The 19,426-nt window shown below is 35.5% G+C and overlaps 1 protein-coding gene across 1 annotated transcript; it reads right to left on the bottom strand.

Moving 5' to 3' along the window:
- Positions 1 to 1,009: 1,009 nt before the first annotated feature.
- Positions 1,010 to 4,858, bottom strand: en2b (engrailed homeobox 2b). The gene is made up of 2 exons (XM_082173751.1): positions 3,994 to 4,858; positions 1,010 to 2,160 (listed from the first exon to the last, which is right to left on the bottom strand). Exons 1-2 carry the CDS (start codon positions 4,463 to 4,465, stop codon positions 1,844 to 1,846), a joined length of 789 nt encoding a protein of 262 aa, XP_082029877.1. The 5' UTR covers positions 4,466 to 4,858; the 3' UTR covers positions 1,010 to 1,843.
- Between the last annotated feature and the right edge of the window lie 14,568 nt (positions 4,859 to 19,426).

The raw sequence follows: 19,426 nt of genomic DNA, 5'->3' as shown, positions 1-19,426 counted from the left end.
AATCTATATCAAAACTTTTTTCGGGTTTCACTATGTTTTGCGCTATAAACTTTAGGCTATAGGCTACCATCATACGAACTTTTACTTTTTTGTTTTAGCCTACATAATTTTGCTAACTTTTAATAGACTAATTGCTAAAAGTTTTCATGGTTTAATTTTCAAAAATGTTGTAGGCCACCGATAGCATCATCGTGTAGGACACGCAGTTAAGTTGTGCCAACGTGAATTTTATTCGTGCTTGTGCAGAGCGATTCCAACAAAATGATTGCGGAATCAAGGACAACTCTTTTGGTTGTATAGGTATACTCATTGTTGCATCCCACTGTAGGCCCTAGGTCTATTTTACCTTTACATTTTGAGATGGGTAAAGAACCTCGTGGTCTATATGCCCCGCCTACTTTTAGCATCTGAATTTGATTTAGTGAAAGTTTAAAGTTAAGTTTATGCTTTTGGTCATTAATGCAATGTAGTTAATGCCTGCTACTTGCCTTCTTTTCAAATATTTCTTTCCATTTGAAAACATTTATAAGCTTCTACATTTATAAGCTTCTACAATAAATCGTAGTGCCTTCCAGTTCTCTTTTCAAACTCTTACACAAATAAACGATGTAGGCTACAAATGATCTGTTTAATGCTACACTAAATATTGAAACTGATATGAAATAAAGATGGGGGGAAAAGAAATGAATGGGTTTACTTTTCATACATGCATATACCTACTGCAGATTATTTATCTTTTAGAGATATGGTTGTTTAAAATAGTTTCTTCTCGCGGTTTGCTAAAGTTCAGATATTTTTTTTCTAAATCAAGAGTGTTTAATTTACAAAACGTTATTGAAACGTATTGTGGAGGCTGACAATGCTGATGATGATCCTTCGTTTTCACAATATGTAAATTAGGTTTTTTTTAAGTAAAAGAACGAAAAAGAAGAAAAAACGACAGTTGCAGACTCTCTTAATATATTCACCGCTGTCAACATTTTAAATGGTAATATTCAACTTATTTTACTTCGGAATTTATTTTTATTTTTCAGCCAAGTAATGATTATAATTTCATGCGAAGCTTAAAATAAAAATAAAAGTCAGGGATGCTCCATCAAACGAAAAACTTGCCGGATATCCATTTGGGAAAAGAATATGAGAGAACTTTTATTGAACATTCCCAGCTAAATTAACAGACAGCAAATTAAGTCAAGTACTTGGATTAGAAGTAGTTTTGAGGTTTGCTGACTCATATGCATTCAGACGTCTGAACTATTTCCTGAAGATGTGAGGACATTTGATGTGTACCATCCTTGACGGATATATTTTAGACCATAGATCTTTTAAATACAATATACTGAATTATTTTAAGCATGATATGATGTTATGCAATGTTGTCTTATGTCATAACAACTCAAGTCAAAGTAAAACATTCATTCAGGACTAATAAAAATATACATGGAAACAAACATCTAGATCAGATAAAACATTTTTTTTTTTTTTTTTTTTTTTTACCATTTATTTTAAATCACAGTTGCCTGAATGCAGCAGGAAAAATCTTTGGACTTCAGCATGGATTAAACACGTTCACATGTGGCTCAACGTCAAGTGTCAATCAAATCGCTCCCCTTTTTTAAATAAAGAAGCGTCCTTTTCCTTGCGCACTCTCTGAAGTTTCAGTCCGTGTACAGCAGTGATATTAATTGAAAAGGTTTTACACCACCGTACACATAAAGTATATACATATAATATTGCAGAATCATATGATCTCATACATATAGTTTTCATTCGTTTAATGCTGGTATTTTGTACACTGGCCCTTGTTTAGAATTATTGCATTTTAGATGTCCTGTCCTTCACGTTAATCGCTGTCTGATTTGTCGTCCTTTGCATTTGTGGCGTGATTGTATAGTCCCTGTGCCATCAGGTGTAATGCAAGTGAGTTTTTGCTCCCCGTAGCTTTTTTAATCTTCGCTCTTTTGTTCTGAAACCAGATTTTGATTTGAGACTCGTTGAGGCCGAGTTCCTGGGCCAAAGCTTGCCTCCTTTGCTCCGTCAGGTAACGGTTATTCTGGAATTCATTCTTGAGTCTCTGGAGTTGCTCCGCAGTGAAGGCTGTTCTTGGACGCTTGTCTTCCTTGGTTGGATTTTTCTTCTTTGGTTTGCGGGATCTTGGTCCTGCATTTCAGAATATAATGAAAGAGATTACGTTTCGATCGTGCCGTAAAATGCACATATTAATGATGTATTAGCCTATTATCAGTATTTGCCTAATAATAGCCTAAAAAAATAGGCTGCAATAATACATAATGTTGTCTAATAATAAAGTGTTGTTTAAAGTTATAATGGGAGCAAGTAGGCCTATTCTTTCAGATCGAATGTTTCAAGGAGTCTGCTCTAGTTTTACTATGGGAGCATGGTGTAGTGGTGAGGGTGGGGGTGACTGCCAGAAAAGGAGGGGTGAAAGAGGTTTTTCCCTCTCTCTGTTGCCATAGGAACTACGTTTATAAGAGAACGTTTTTTTATAAACTTGCTACAAGAGTAGCACCTTTCGTTTAATGCTAGTAGCTTCCCCACTCCATATATTCCATTTTTAGTTAATTATTGGATAAGCTACTCCAATACACCCGCGTTCCGCGTGGCATGAATGCTGACAATAGATTGATCTGCAGCCTATGAGATGAGCCCTTGCTCGCACCCTATTTTCTTTGCACCTTTTATTTAGCTTAAGCTGATTTCTATAGCGTATATTTCGACTGCCATGATATGATATTAATCTTTTCACGTCGTATGATCGAAAATCAATTAGCCTTCGCATTAAACGTAGGCTATAGCCTATACTCTCAACATGACAAGAGGGTTATAGGCTACACCAAGTTAGTGTGACCTGTCCAAATATTCACAAGTAGGCCTAGGCTATAAGTAGTCGGTTTCGTTGTCTAAAAACTTTGGTCAAATTGTGTTTCCGGATTGCATATTTGAAATGTTTTAAGATTATTAGCGCCAGATTATAGTAGAATAGGCCTATTAATCAGATAAGTTTCGCCGTGACAACTTGCTTTGCTACTTTTTCGGAAGGCCGTTTTGTGCGCCATTTGAACTTCATTTGAAATTAGTTGATCAAAAATCAAATTTTTTATTATTAATATTGTCTAAAATCATACGAAATTTGGATCTATCTTGTGCCGGTTAGTACGGTAATAATACCTAGGTTATATTTATATCAGGAGCTAGTTTTGAAGAGATCTGATTTAGCATTTAGCTTCCGTGGTGCGTCCAACTCCATTGTCAAAAATATGCTAATTAAATATCAACAAAGACATCGAAGTAACAATGGCGCAAAACTACCCGTTATATTTAAAATAAATAAATAAAGGCAAAAATTTACCATAACTACCAATCTTAATATTGTATTTTATTAGGCCTATTTCTCCCTTTTATTTAACAACTCAAGAAATGTCAAGTCCAACATAAACGAATGGCTATATTGCACCATGAAACTAACATTGTTGTTTTTAGGGTTTTCAAGTGATTACATAAAACTACGCCTCTAAAATAATAAATAATAATAATCATAATCATAATTCGGATGATAATTACGGTGAAAAACAAATAGCCTACTATAATAGTAGGCTAGTAATAAAATAAAATAGTTGTACACACATAGATAGCCTACTGCAGCAAATATTTTTGTCTATTTAAAATGTTTGTAAATATTCGATTTTAAATCATAATAAAATTGTAGTTATTCCTGTTTATTTAAAAGAGAATAGATTCTACAAAAGAGAACTCCCTGACTCTTGGCGGGCCGTTTCACATAGGCTACATAAAGAACATTTGCTCTTCGTTTAAGTGCCCCATTTTAATCGACAAAATGTCTGTAATAGTTTACAAACAAAACTTTTGTTATTGTTATTTGTTCACTTTCAAGACAAAACAGGTGCGCACTTTTTGAGTAGGCTACATAAAAATAACTTTGAACAAAAAATAAATAATAAAATATATTCTTACCTGATGAAGGTCTGTCTGAATATCTTGTGCAATATACCCAAGCAGGCCAAAGCATTGGTTTGTTCGTCTGCCCAGCGTTACTTTGGGAGCAATCCGAATCTGAGCTTAAGCATTGATCTACAGTCTCTGCACGGGCTTTCAGAGATGCGTCTGCAGTAATATCAGTTTTTTTAGACGCGCTTACTGGGTGAGGGCTCGAGGTTCCTTCCCCGGACACTGGAGCTCCTACCTGTCCTGATCCGGGAGCCGATGGACAACGGTTCTCCCTTTCAACTATATTAATTTCGTCGCGTCTGGTTCCTTCTTTCCTGCGACCAAAGTCTGGTCTTAAAATGTTGTCGATGTAAAAGTTGGTGATTCTGTGAGGGAGTAGGTTTCCAGGAGCCTGCAACAGGGGTAGAATAGCCCTATTGGACTCATCGCCCGAATCCTGACGCTCCACATCTCTGTTGCTTTGATCATTTTCTTCCATAGTGAAACTCTCCAAATGTTCTTTTTAACCCCTTTCTCTCTCGCGCGCGCACACACACACACGTATGTTTGTGTTCCAGTTTTTTGTTGTAGTCTATATTTTCCTTTTTTTTTTTTGTCTCACTGCAAAGAGAAACAAACAGGAAAAAAGGACAAATCCTTTTTTCTGATTCTTTTGTCGGTTAAATACGACGAAACCGCCTTGTGTGCGTAGAAAGAAAAAACATAGTTTTAAAAATTAATCCCACAGTGTGCCCCTTGCAGTTGTCTTTATATCTACTTTATAAAACATACAGGCAATTTAATATATGCAGTATCAAAGCAGTAGACCTGCTCTAGTAAACAAGGAAACGCAAACTGGCTCTGGAATACTTTCACTACGGATTTTTGTTCTTATTTTTAATACGAGTCCCCCGGGTGACGTCGCAGTCCGGTATCCTAGACACGTGCCTTTGTCCAATAAATGGAGCGAAATTTTATCACATGACCCAGTGACTCTCGAGTAAATGACAGCATCCAACCTCGCCTTATTCTCAATACTTAAAGCGATAGTAGCAACGTTATTGCCCAGAAATGTTCAGCATTCCAATATTTTGCATTTTCAAATCACTAACTCCAGTCCCGAACAACGAATTATTTGACCAGCACATTTATTTGCCTGTGTGTGGAATCGCTATCTTTTTGAGCAGTCTCGTGAAACTATCATTTAGATCGCACTGGGGGAGGGGTGTGTTCAGTTGCACGTAATTCGGTGGTAGTAGGTCACACTCTGTCCAATTTCATAATTTCGTAGCCACATTATTCTACATTATGAATTGCTGTGCAATCACGGTAAAGTCAGAAGCCTTGGCCTAGCCTATATACGTACCTATAACTGTGTATTTAAGTCCGCGTAATTAAATTTAATTACGCACGCATCCATCATCACTCAAAACAAATATTTTTTATTGACCGTCCGTTTATTTTGTCAGAATTAAAGTTTAGGCCTACATTAGACTTTATATTTCTCGTTATCAATATAGCCTAAAACAAACCGCCATCATTTGAAATGTCAGTAGGCTGTGCAATGTCCCTATTGGTCTGGCGTATTGTGTGTTAATGTTCTTGTATCTTTTAAACAAGGGTAGGCTATTCGTGTCCAAAATATTTAGTTAAATCAATCACTTTATTTCATCTGTTTCGTGGAACATAATGACGAAAAGCAATTCACTCCAGTAGTTTTAAATAGGAGTAAATAGCTGGCGCTTCAAAAGAAACTAGCGAAGCAAGCCAACAGTGATCTTTGGAGCGTGCGTTGTGTCCTGGAGCGTCAAAATGAAACCAGCGACCACTTTGGAAGTGAGCTTATTGGGAAGTTTCAGGACAGGTTGTTGGCCTTGTTGAAAATCAAATTGACTAACAAAAAGACCATTTTGTGGTATTTAGCTAAGCTAGCCTACAGAATATTAGTAGAGCTAAGGTAGCCTACCCTCACTCTCGTGCTCACCTTTTTCTTTTCGTCCCTGGAGAATTGTGGACTAGCTTTTCGTTTTCATTTTTTACTTTACGGGACCCACGGCTTTATTTCATCACAGTAAGTTTAAATAAATCTATGTCAAGTCTATCTAGGCCTACACACTGTTGGCTACATAGACAGTTTACATGACCCAATCATTCATGTGATAACAGCTACATTTATGAAAACATGAATGCAACACTCAGTCTTTGAATGGAAAATTGACTATACTTCTTGTTTAGAATCGTGTGTGCATCAGAAGAAGTTGCTGACTTGGTGTGACGTCTGAATGTTAGGTGCTCGATCACGGTGAGCATTATCTGTGAGGTCATCATTGGCCACAAAAGAGCAGTCGTTAGAATAAAAGTGACTTTTATATAGCCTAGTTGATGAATAACACTTAAAGATCAAAAGTGTAGCCTTTAATTTCTGGGTACTTTGTGTACATTGGATGAATGAATAGATATTGCGCTCATTTTGCTTAGCCCATGTGGCTATGCTATACTGATAAGATATTCTGTTAGCGTAATTTCAAGTATTTTATTAATCTTTTTATTTTATTTTATTTTTTACTTATTTTAAGTTATGCAGAGACCTGTTATAGGGCACTTGCAAAAACTTGTATTTGCTGTAGTGTGTTTTGAGTAGGCTATGTTTTGTTTAAATTATTTATATTATATTATGGACACACAGACTCTGGGCTATAAGGCACGTTTGAAATTAGTATATATATATATATATTTTTTTTTTTTTCAGTTATGATAATACCCTAATGCATGTTATGTGCATGCATGTTGTAAGTGGCAATAACTAGTAGTTATTGCCTTCTCGCGCTCTCTCCAATACTTGTTTTAAAATATTTTCAAATTTTGTCAAGAATAAAGTCCGTAATGTAAAACCATATGAAAAATAATAAGAACTGGTGAACTGTTCTTTGTTATTTCCCTGTTAACTTATTATGTGTTAAGTTAGGCTATGTGCATTCAAATTTAGTTTTCGTTTACAGACAATAGGCTATACGAGTTAAATATGATGTTTATAAGGTATTAAAACTATGTTTGTTTTGTAAAGACAGGAAAACGCTGATAAATGAAGAATGTTTACTTCTAAATTGAGGTTTTAAGTCATTTTTGAAAGTAAAATGGTTAGCCTAAAATGTGACACTTTCCCAGGCCAGTCATAACAAAGATTGTTACAGAAACACAACACTTTTAAAAGCTGTCATATTGCGGCTCTGAGTAATTTGATGCACCTTTTTTATCCTAGAGAAAGCCTTGAGGATTAACACTCTTGAATCGCGTTGTCTTGGTGGTGGCTAGCCTACAGCCCGCTAAAAAACGTTTTACCATTTCACAAAACAGAAAATAAAAGCTTGTTCGTAGACTATTAAATGCAGCAACTCCAGTTCAGATTCAGGGTTGAGTCCTCGAGACTTTAACATGAACATACTTTAAATCTTCATGTGTCTTTAGTGTAATTAATTAATTGTAATTAATCTAATTTAATAATGCCTATCTCGACCTATTAAAAGTCGAACAAATATATAATATACTTGAATAGAAAGTAGAATAGAACGCTTTAGTTTAATTGTAGCTTTGATAAGCGTTGTCTTTAGAATGCGGTCCTTTTTGGGGTTTCCGAAACATTTACGAAAGTCTACTTTCTGTTTTTCCCCATTACAAAAGGTCGCAGAAGCAAAGAGGGATTTGTGAATGCGTGCAAGGGCTTTTGCCAGCTCACAGATCATAGAGCTCAGATCAGCACAGATGTGACCCAGTCAATGGATGTGATATCGGGCCTAGAACAATGCTGGGGTCACACGGGATCCCCCAGCTTCCTGTTGGCCTTTTGAAAACAAACTGAAGAAATAGGGGGGAAAACCTTGAGGGACTCAGAGGATGAAGATAAAGGTTACTGACCATTTCCTGTTTCAGACTGTGAACTTCTGATACACATTCATATAATTCTATTGTTATGTTCCGGTATTTCCACTGGTTTTAATGTTTGTGTTGAGCTTTTAAATCTGTTCATCATATCCTCCTGAGACCCAACAATGGAGTTTTTTCTCTGTAGAGGACATTATAATTTCTCTGACAACATACAAGTCACGGTTTTAAGTCATGGATGTCCTGTAAAGAGCACATTCAAGGCTTTGCAGTGATACCAAATGTTTGGAGGTGTAACCATGACTACTCCCTCTCCTTGGTCTATAAAAAGAACTGAATGGTCAAATGTAGCACACTTATGGAAATATGATCATATTTTGTAATTGTCATTTAAATCTGACTTATTTTCAACTTGTTTGTCAGAAATCAACATCTCAGGAAATGTTATGGGTTTTTTAAATCAGAATATTACTTTCTGTTAGGCTATACGAAACAGGGCATCATTTCATCCATGACCTCAGTAGATGACACCAGGACTTGAGTTTATAAGGCATTTTGGGTGACACAAGTGAATAGGGAAATAAATATCAATATTCTTATGAAATATGAGATATATGAAAATATTCCAAATTACTCCCATTATTACAGTATTTTTTTCATTATTGCCCCAAGAGAAAATTATGCAAATTAGATACAGTGTGCATTGCATAGAATGGGAATGGCATTTATGACAATGTTTACACGCATATTGCATAAAGTAAAATTGTATATCAAATCATTATGTTATATATTTTATAACAGCTGAGAATCATCTTTATTCACAGTTTGGATTTTTTAAAAAACTTGAAACCTAAAAATTGATTGATGAATGCAAAAACAAACCTATTCTTGTTTCAATATTTTTGCCTATTCATGTCTTTTCATGTTTCATGTCTTTTAGTTTTTATTAATAAATGGGTCCGGGTGTCCTTAGGAATTAAAGAAAAAATATTTTCCCCAAAATGTCTTCAGTTTGTTTCTTATGCTCCAAACAATGTAATGACCTATATATATATATATATATATATATGTGTGTGTGTGTGTGTGTGTGTGTGTGTAGGCCTATGTATGTAGGTTGGAAAATCTAGGTCTAAAAATTAACAAGTTTAAGTGAGTGTTTATTTTCATGTGAATAATTTTGTGTTTTGAAATATTACCAAATCGATTGCTATTGATGATAAATAGCATATCGAATATCGGATGTCCCATAGTTAGACGTATGACGCTATAAGTGGCTTCATTAGTTGGCCTGCATCATATAGATCAAACTGTATCATACTTAACAAATTAATGAACTAATAACTTGTTTTCACATGTTCCGGGCTCTTGGGATAAGTTTGATTTGATAAAAAAGCAATTACAACTTTGTTGTAAACAAATAACTTACAAAACACTTTATAGGCAAATCACATTAAATAACAAATCCCAAATGGAAGCCACAGTCGATTCTCAGTTATCTGGCAAACTTCAGATGTTTTAAGCCTCGCGGGATGACGTGGAAGGGGACAGCTGTTCGGGTCCCTCAGATATAAGCGACCTGAGCAACAGGTGTAGGCTACATCGGATGCTGTTCATTCAGTTATCCAAATCTCACATCAATGTCGAAAACGATCACTTTGCGCACAGTTGTTTTGGTTTAGGCTATTTATTTTCAGCAATGAAAAGTTATGCCGTGTCAAACTTTCTACCTAATAATCTTAGTTTATAGGATATGCTAACATCACATTAGCTATATTTATTCCTCATCCTCAAGTGACCTACTGAACATTTGCATGCTTTAAAGATCCACAAATATCTTGAGATCAATCTCAGGTTTGCCGAAATTATGAGACCATTTGCAATATACATGAAAACGAAAATCTCTTCAATATGCTGTTTATTGCAGCATACTTGGACTTGCCTGAGCCGCCAATCACAGATGAAATTGAAAGACACTGTTTTGCTAATTGTTCGTCAGACCGTAGTTTAAGAGGTCAGTTAAAACAAGCTGAGAATGATTTACATTGATTTTTTTCAAGAAATAATTGCATATTGGGGTTTGACATAATATGCACGTCAAGAAAATTGGGCTGAATAAAAAATGAAATATTATTTCAAAATTAGCTTTGTGTCTAACTTCTGTTGCATGGTTTCGTTTAATAAACCGCATCCATAAATTGTAATCATTTGTCAAAAGTTCTGCAATGACAAAACGAAACAGCCTACTATAGACCTCCGGTACAATGTTTAAGGCATGTGCTTTGTATAGAAATCTAAATGGTAGGCTACACAGTATATGTGGGTCTACATAAACATTTTTGAGAAAAAGATGTAATAAACTCAATAGGCTATGTGAAATATATATATAGCCTATATATTGAGTTTTATGAAAAAAAAAATTATAATTATGATTTTTTTTCATAAAACTCAATTTATAGGCTATATATTATTTTCACATAGCCTACTGAGTTTATTATATCTTATTCTCAATTTTTTTATACATAATATATAGCCTATATATATATATATATATATATATATATATATATATATATATATATATATACATATATATATATAGCCTATATATATATATATATATTGGCATAGGCTATTGAGTTTTTATGATATCTTGTTCTAAATATTTTAGTTTTTCCTAAAAGTTTAAAGTCTTGCGCGCACCCTTGAATTTATAAAAACATCATAACGAATAAAGAATAACGAAACATAACAAACGTAACATAATATTGTATCGTTTTTGAAACTGAAATGTTTCTTTCACTTCACCATTATCCGTGCAAGTATTGCCCTTTGTTTCCCCTCAGAATCTTTTCGATTTTTATTTTTTATTTTATTTCCCCCCTCGTGTGCATGTAGCCTATTTTGGAGAAATAAAGAGCACGACGGAGAGAAAAGGCAGCGTGAAAAGACCGTAAGAGTAAAACTGGGCGCCTCGAAATCCTTTCTCGTTATTGTTTTGTAAAAGTTTGTCATTGTGAATCTGAGGTCAGGCATAACCGACTGCTGCACAATAGCGGTAACGCTTTGTGAGCACATAAAATAGAAAGTTCCAGCCAGTCAAAAGCTGTGTTTTTGTTACGTTCTCTATTACCCAAGTTTAAAGTCATAAAAATATGTGACATTTAGGCTACATGAAGCTATATTAGGCTATTACAGACATTTTTCCATACGCCTTGACAGTCATTTGATCCTGAAGCGGGATATAAATGCATCTTATGCTATAGACTAGGCTACAACTCGAACATCTATATTAATGTATTTCAGATCAATATTCAGAAAAGCTCACAAGGAGAGGAAATGCTCTGTCTCCTTCACCCCCTCGTTCGTTTTGTTCTGTATAGACTACAATAATGACTGACCCAGATGCTAATAATATTGGTGAAAGGACTCAGCGAGTCTCAATGGGGAGGAAATGACATGGTCATGTCATTCATACAACATCACACCAGTGTCATTCTATGACACGAAGCCTCTGACAAACATTTCGATTTCATCTGTGACCACCAACAAACCGACTGAGTTGCTTCAAAAGTTCGTAAGTTTTTATTTTCTGTTTATCATGTTTTTTGTGTGTGTGTGTGTGTGTGTGTGTGTGTGTGTGTGTGTGTGTGTGTTTTTTTTTTTTACATGGTTGTTACATCAACAAAAAAGTTGTAAACGTTTTATAGCTTATAACCCATATAAAGGAAACACATTTTTTTTCTTATTTGTAAACTAAATTGGCAAAATATCATTATGCAAGAGAAACTTTGAGAATAGAGAGGTCATGTCGTTGGGGTCAGCTGGCTAAACTTGAACTGTAGATTACATTATTCATGATGTCCTCTCATGTTTGACGTAATAATAATTATCCTGAATTAAAAAAGATGTGGCATAATATATTGTGTTTTTTCTCTTGATGCAAGTTTAGTTATTCAATGCTTTTTGATAATGGTTAATATGCAGCTCTTTTGCTCGTCGTTAACGTTGCTGACAGAACCCACATAATCATTATATCAAGCAAAATAATGTGTTGTAATATAGAGGCTTGTAATTATTTTATAGCCTACCGTATATAAAAAAAAAAAGGTAAATTAACCACATTTCACCTAATTTACCTAGGATGCCATGCAAGGTTTGGCACTGTCAGAATGTCATTGGGGACGAGCTTTAATTGGATGTTGCACTGTGACATCACAAACCACCATTAAAGTAATCCCAGTAGTCTAACATGTCTCCGTAAAACTCTGCTGCATGGCTGGAAGAGCTCTATTCAGCCGTTTTAGTCTGAAATTTTCAAACTTTGACAGATAAACTGCTGTACTGTAAAAGACCCTTGTGCTACGAGTGAAGTAATAGCTTACAAAAGGCTGAGAACAAACCAGCAAACACACATACTGTAATTAGTCAGGATAGAACTGCATCATGAGGATAAAATCGTATTCAATAGGAAATACTTTTTAGATGTAATTTTGCATTATGACAACGCTGGACTTGTCTTCAGTTATGTATTTTTGTGTCTGTTTGATTGTCAAGTTTTAATAAAAAAATAAAATGAAATAAAAAAACATATTGGGCATTTCTTGGGAAGGATTCAGGCAAAACAAAGAGCGACAACAGACCAATAATTGCTTTCCTTGCAGTAGGCTATTTGTTTTTTTTGGGTGAGTTTAATAATTACTTCTGATTCTCTTTTTTTAAATAATTCCTCAAAGATATGAAGCCGTTTGATCAGGCCTACCTGTCGCCAAAGTGCCAAAATTAGCCTATAGGAAATACATTTTCATCTCATTCACGATTAATCTTAATTCAAACTTTTATCACATTTTCCGAGATCACCAAACCTCATTACACCTAATGTTTAAAGTGTATGCAAAATGGTGTCACTTGTAATACCATATGCATTTAAATTGGATATTAAGCTTGCGAATGAAATTAAACTTATCACTCAGATGTAAAATAACCCTGTAAAACAATGTTGATGACAGGTTTTGGAGCAAAAGTTCCACATCGCTGATTTATTCATCCAAAAGTTGACAGCTAGATTCTGCTATGTTTGTTTTTATGGTGGGAATCCATAAGAGAATGATCTACTTGTGGAACAGACTTTGCCTTTTTTTAGTGAATCGTCTCATTAAATCAATAAAACTTATTTATGTAAAGTTGTTCAGTGTTTTTTTTTTGTTTTTTTTTTGCGCTTTGTGTTCAAGGAATCTTCAAACCAATAACTATTGTTGAGTTCTTGATTTTCCTGGTTCTTGATATTTAAAATGTTCTTGCTTAATGTTTCCTGCGATCAACTTATCGAATTATGGCTATTATATGGAAACATAGGCTATTTAAAAAAATTCGCACCAACTTTTCCACCCCATACAGGCCTATAGGCTATATAAAAATGGTCTCATATGGAATCAGAGTTCTTTTCTTCTTTCTTTTTTTGTTCTAGTTGTAATCTTTATTGTTATTTTTTTTAACTCTATAGGTTAAATAAAAATCTTCAAAAAAAGTATTTCCAATCCACATCATCTCTTCCCTAAGTTATTTGTAATAGCCTATTTCAGCTAAATACTCCACATTTTAAATAATTTCATTGAATGTTTATCATTTTTAACTTTTGATATAAAGTTTTATTTAGTTTTAAAAGAGGACAAATGTAAAATGTTGCTTTTCAGCCTAATTAGCGTGATTACACAGCGTAACTTCGGTGACTTCAGTAAGCATGATATTTGCCAGCTGCAGGGAAACGCATCAGCGGTGCGTCGGCTTCATTTTCCTTTGTTGTAAAATGACATTATGCATTTAGGGATGTAGCCATGTTCATTGGTGGTTCAAGACCATATGTGTCGATGTTCTCATCTGTAAACCCCAAATCTCAAATTACGTCGTGTTCTGAATCTGAGCTCGTGCATGGCTGTTTTTGCCGTCCGAAAAAAAAAGAAACTTGTGAGAGCACTAATAGGCAATTAATGTAAATTCTCTGCCTGTAATCCTCGTGAAATTATAAAGACAGACCCATTTCTATTAATTTCACCTGTTAGATTAACATGATGTCAAAACAAGTCAAACTTGGGTAAATTGCTGTTAGATTAGTTCCATTCTGTAATAGCTTTAAAAGGTTTTGAAAATTTGAACTAAGTAAAATTTAAACATAGTCTAAACGGTTGAATATAATCGCGTCTTTATGGCATAAGATCAGTGACCTCAGCTGTGTGTACAGCAACTACATTTACTTTGTTTTATTCAGTTTGGAATGACACTGAACTGACCAAAAAAATCATCTGTGTACAAAGAAAAGGAGACCTTTTCACCCTACTTTCAGAAGTGCCATCCGCTGAAGTCCTGACTGAAATGTGAGCTAAAGAGAGGTGCACAGAGGGACAGGGATGTATCTCACTTATTAAAGGCTCAGCGGAGCTGAACGCGCCTCTTTAGACTGCTCTCTTATGAGATTCAAGACCCTTAAGCTTCTTAAGAACCCTCTCAATTGAGGATTTGGGTAATGGCCCTCTGCAAATGTTTTAGTGACAAAAAGTTGCCCGCTGTTCAAATGATTTAAGTGTAGAAAGTGTTGTTATTGGTATACTGTGTGTGTGTGTGTGTGTGTGTGTGTGTGTGTGTGTGTGTGTTTGTGTGTGTGTGTGTGTGTGTGTGTGTGTGTGTGTGTGTGTGTGTGTGTGTGTGTGTGTTTAATCAATCCCAACACTTTAAAGTGTACCTATATCTTAGGTCCTTTTACCATTCCTCATCTTCTTTTTCTTTTAATTGTTCATTTGAAATGATCCTTCATTGTGGCAAATGGATTTTTACAAGTAGCCTCTCAATTAATATTAACTAATTAAAGCTTACATGCATAATAATTAGCAAAATGCTGTTTAAAATAGTTTTAGATTGATTAAATGGTTTTTGATTGTAATTGTGTGTCAAATTAGGACAACTTGCTCTATGTTCTTCCAAATCATTCTAATTTTGACACTCAGCAGGACATGATGATTCTCGACCTTGACCTTATATTGAGTCATTTTTGTAGGTCAAAACCAGCATAATACCTTGCAGTATGGGTATGAAAATCTCACTCATCAACTTGAAGTATGTTGTTCTTAGGGATGACTGCCCTAATTAAAAACGTTGTCCCGTTTTTTCATTTAACTCTACTTATTAGCTCCCAATGTAAGTACTACTGTAAATGAACCCAAGGGGCATTTTTTGTAAGAGGCACTGCTGAGAAAAAGTGTGTTCCAGCAGGTCACTCTTTGGTTTTCAATTAATGTCATATTATTAAAGTATAATAGTCGTAATGATATGATCTCAATTTCTTTGGGGAGCAAGCCCTTGATTTAATTTTCAAAAACTGTTGAACCTAAATACCCTGTATAATTTTTCCCTAAATGATGTTTGATGAATTCGTTTTCATTTTATACAAAGGGAGAATGTTTTCATATCCAGTTGGACAGTTTTTTATATTTATGTTCATTAAAAATGGCATCAGATTTTTATAAGCTCTTTGTTGTTGCAAATGTAAACTTGCGTTACATAGTCTTACAAAAAAAAAGAGGAAAGCGAAAGAGGCTCTCAGTATGATTAATATATATATATATATATATATATATATATATATATATATATATATATATATATATATAAATTATCTTAAATGGCTTATGAACAATGGACTTAATGGTTTGCTATCATTAGGGCAGACTGAAAATTTCATTGCTAAACTGACCTAATAGCTCATAATTGCTATGAATAGTAATCTCTGTAATATTATTTTAATTAATTAGTTTGTAGCTCATGCTGTGTACTTTTTCACAGCTGTATTGTGAGAAAGTTAAGACAACTCTGCAAGCATTGGTAATTAGTACAGATTCATTATCCTGTGTTTTGCTATAAGAGCCTTTCAGCTAACAATATATAACAAAATTTTACAACGGTAAGACCAAACTATTCTCACTCCTCTGCCCCATTATAGTATAGTATAGTATAGTATAGTATAGTATAGTATATAGTGGTGGAACTCATTTCATTCGGCTCCATGAATTAGAGACACAATCCCAAATCTGCACACAAGCATGGTGACACCTCCGCACTCCTGGCATGTCAAAAGGCAGCCTGGTATCCTGGTGGGGTGTCTGTCTCTGGCTCTCTGTGATCTCCTACATACCCTGCAGTGACTTAAGCACCCCTACCATCCAGGCATCGCCCCTGCTGAGCCCCTCCTGGCTCTCACCCCACTTAATTACCAGATTGGACGAGAGACACCCATACTGTACCCCAGATTCCCTGTGTCAAACACTATTGTTCACTAAGTCTTTGGGTTAACAATAGATCTCTCAAGACTTGGAGAGGATCAAAAGTTCAGAGTTGTCTTATGATGTATGCCATAAATGACAGGATATTCATTTGTGTCCATTGACATTGTAATGCTATTGTACTGATTCTGTGTGTAGGAGAAAAGAGATGAGCTTATATTTTTTCATTACCTCAATACAATGTGCAATGTTCAGTCTTGTTTCATGCAACTGTATAATTTGCCAAGGACGGCAACTATGATGACCTCAAATATGGAATACCTTGCGTGGGGTATTTAGAAGTTTAAAGAACAACAAGACGCTGCACATGGAGAGGTCATGAGCTTTGTTCACTCCACCAGAGGTTTGTAACAGACTCTGTGGGTATAAGCTAATGTAGCAGAGGTAGTAAAGCTCGGGATGTGGGATCTGTTAAGTTTGCAGATTTTTCTTAAAAAGCTATTCAGGGTGGGAAAATCTGGCAGAGCTCCCAGAAATCTCTGAGCGAAAGGTTAACTGTCAGTATCCCAGCAGGCAGGAATGGCCGCCTCTCAGGAGGGACTTGCCCAGAAGGAGAAGGAGAGGGCCACTTGCTTTTGAGACTGACAGTGTGCAAATAGATAGAACAGTGTCTGGCCTGTGAGGGACGGGACAGGGAAAATGGGAGGTATGTGGGCGATGGTGTTTCACAGCAATGACAATCAGGCACGCATGTCATTTCCATAGCACCACAGTTCCTGAATAAAATATTATTCAAATTTATTGACAAGCATGATGTTTGCACAATGAAATGCACAGATGTAAACGTTCTACAAAACATTAGGTCAGCACTACAGAAAAATATAAAAATGACATTTTTTAATAAATAAAGTAATGGAGTAATGGATAAATAAATAGTGAGCCTTTTTAGCATTTGAATATGTGCAGTTCTTCTTTGGGTAAGATAGCTTTCACTTCTGTTCAAGGAAAATCAACAGACACACACACACAGAAATTTGAAGCAGAGGTTGTACATCACATGATATTTTCATCAGTTTTTAATTAAAGTCAATTTGATGTAATTGTTGTTTGTCAAATCCCCTGATATGCCACTTGTTTTTATTGCTTTGTGTCTAGTTATTCATAGCAATATCACATGAATGCCAAGAAATGAATATTTTATGCATAAATGCTTTAGGGATGAAAGTGGTTTCATTCCAAGTCCAATTTTGCTGCATTCCTTTCTGATTTAAATGATGTCAGAATATCATAAATCTCTCTTCTGTTTAGCAGTTGGTGATGCCAAAAGCAAAGTAATTAAGTAATACAGGATGATGGTAAAGATTCCAAAATGTTAATTATTTAAGATCTTTTTTAATTATCATAAATATTAATATCATGTCCAGCTTGTCACACTTTCAACATAAAGCGGATGGCAGCATATCAAGAGTTTAAATCAACGTTTAGTGATCTGGTTGACCGAGATAATATTCGCTAATAGGCAGAATACTGAATGCTGGCCTCCTGGTCTGAATGTGCCAACTTGCTCATCCTCTGGCTCTGATATTGAAATGAAGAGACTCATTCCTCAGAGGGTGCAGTGCCTCATTTCTTCTCCATGCTTTTTGTTTTCGCTCATAATTGGTTGGTGGTGGGTGCAGGCACAGATGCAAGGGATGGAAGGAGTTCCCATGATGTCGGAGAATGGGAACCTCTGTATTCTATCTGCAAACAGAAGCACGGAGTCCGGCCAATGACACCGGAATACATTTCCTTGAAGGTTACGGCGCTCATCCCAGCAGCAGTCTGGGCACACTAAGAGAGCTGGATGTATGCCAGCTTCTCTGTATGTGCTCTAACAAGATAGAGAAAAGGAGGGAGGGAGAAAAATAGAATGAGAGTAGGCCTAACTTAAGTGAGGGGGAGAGAGACCAATGACAATATATCTGTATTGATTACATATATACTTTCTGGCAGGAGGAATCCACAGTAATTTGATAAGGTAAGCCTGTAAAGAAGTCGCCTAAGTGAGAAGGTGAAATGCAGTCAAGGGCTAGTTGGTCATCCTCTGTGAAACTATACTTTTTCATTTTGTTTTGTATAGGAATATTTGTACATTACTTTGAAGAAACATCTCTGAAATAACTTTATTTTTTACCAAATAAATAGTAAAGTTGTGAATTAGTGGGTTTTTTATTTAATTTATTTTTTTACATTTATGGTTTCTTAATGATTCCCTCTCTTCTTGTGATAGGAGGTCTAAGGTCTATACGCCGTCGCTTTGATGACCATGAATATTAGGAAATGTCAGAACGTGGGATTGCGCGATTGACCAATCAGAATCGAGTATTCCAGAAGTGGTCTGCGAAGTTTAGCGAGCCAAATCCAGTCATTTAAAAAGAAATCCGCGCATTCAAGAGTTTTGCTTGAGGACGAAAAAGTTTTCCATGAAGATTTCGTTCATGTTTAAAAGGGTCCCGCGAGAATTTGGGTTGAAAGGGACTTCTGTATGCGCAGTGTTTTATAGGCTACATCACTAGGACTACTAGCCTACATCATTGGCAATCATTATGGGACTATTTTGCCCGCGAAATTTCACCAATGTGACCGCACCTTAATAAGGCTATACTTATTAAACATATTTACATAGGCCTATTTCAATACCAAAGCAGCTGAACCGAGCAAGGATATGCTATTATGCTTCCAAATTCTGTTATATGAATGTTGTCATTGAAATCAAAATATATTGAATTAACAACTTTGCTTAACAAGCCAAAACAGATCAACTCTGTCATGGAAAGTGTGAGCAAATGGCTTTTGGCAGTAATGATTTCATCATATAGGCTACTATTCTGCTTGAAATGTCAGCATAGGCCTATTATTGGCTGTCAGAGTTGTAGGCCTATAGCATAACACCTCTCAATGAGTAGGCCTATAGCCTAATCTGAATCAGAATTAATTCATCATGTCATAGTGTGTTATATTCTGCTGTGTTGCCAAGTGATTTGATCTGTCCTTCGTTAGATGTTAAACTTTAATCATGACTAATTTGTGCTGATGGAGGCTCTGGAGCTAGATTCGATTTCCCAAGGATCCTGTTTAAGTGGAATATGACATCAACTGCCCGTTTCACGATATAAAATGAAAGATTCTGAATTTTTCTCAGGATGTTTGCCTATAAATTAATGAAAACCTTCACACCAATTGTAAAATGTGGCCTGTATTCCAGAAATCAAAGCTTGTTCACAGATGTGATGGCTACACCTGAAAAGCAAGTGGCAAAATGTGACCACATG

This window comes from Leuciscus leuciscus, assembly GCF_965113295.1.
Source record: "Leuciscus leuciscus genome assembly, chromosome: 6".
NCBI classification, from domain to species: Eukaryota; Metazoa; Chordata; class Actinopteri; order Cypriniformes; family Leuciscidae; genus Leuciscus; species Leuciscus leuciscus.
This window is presented reverse-complemented; position numbering and strand designations above follow the sequence as displayed.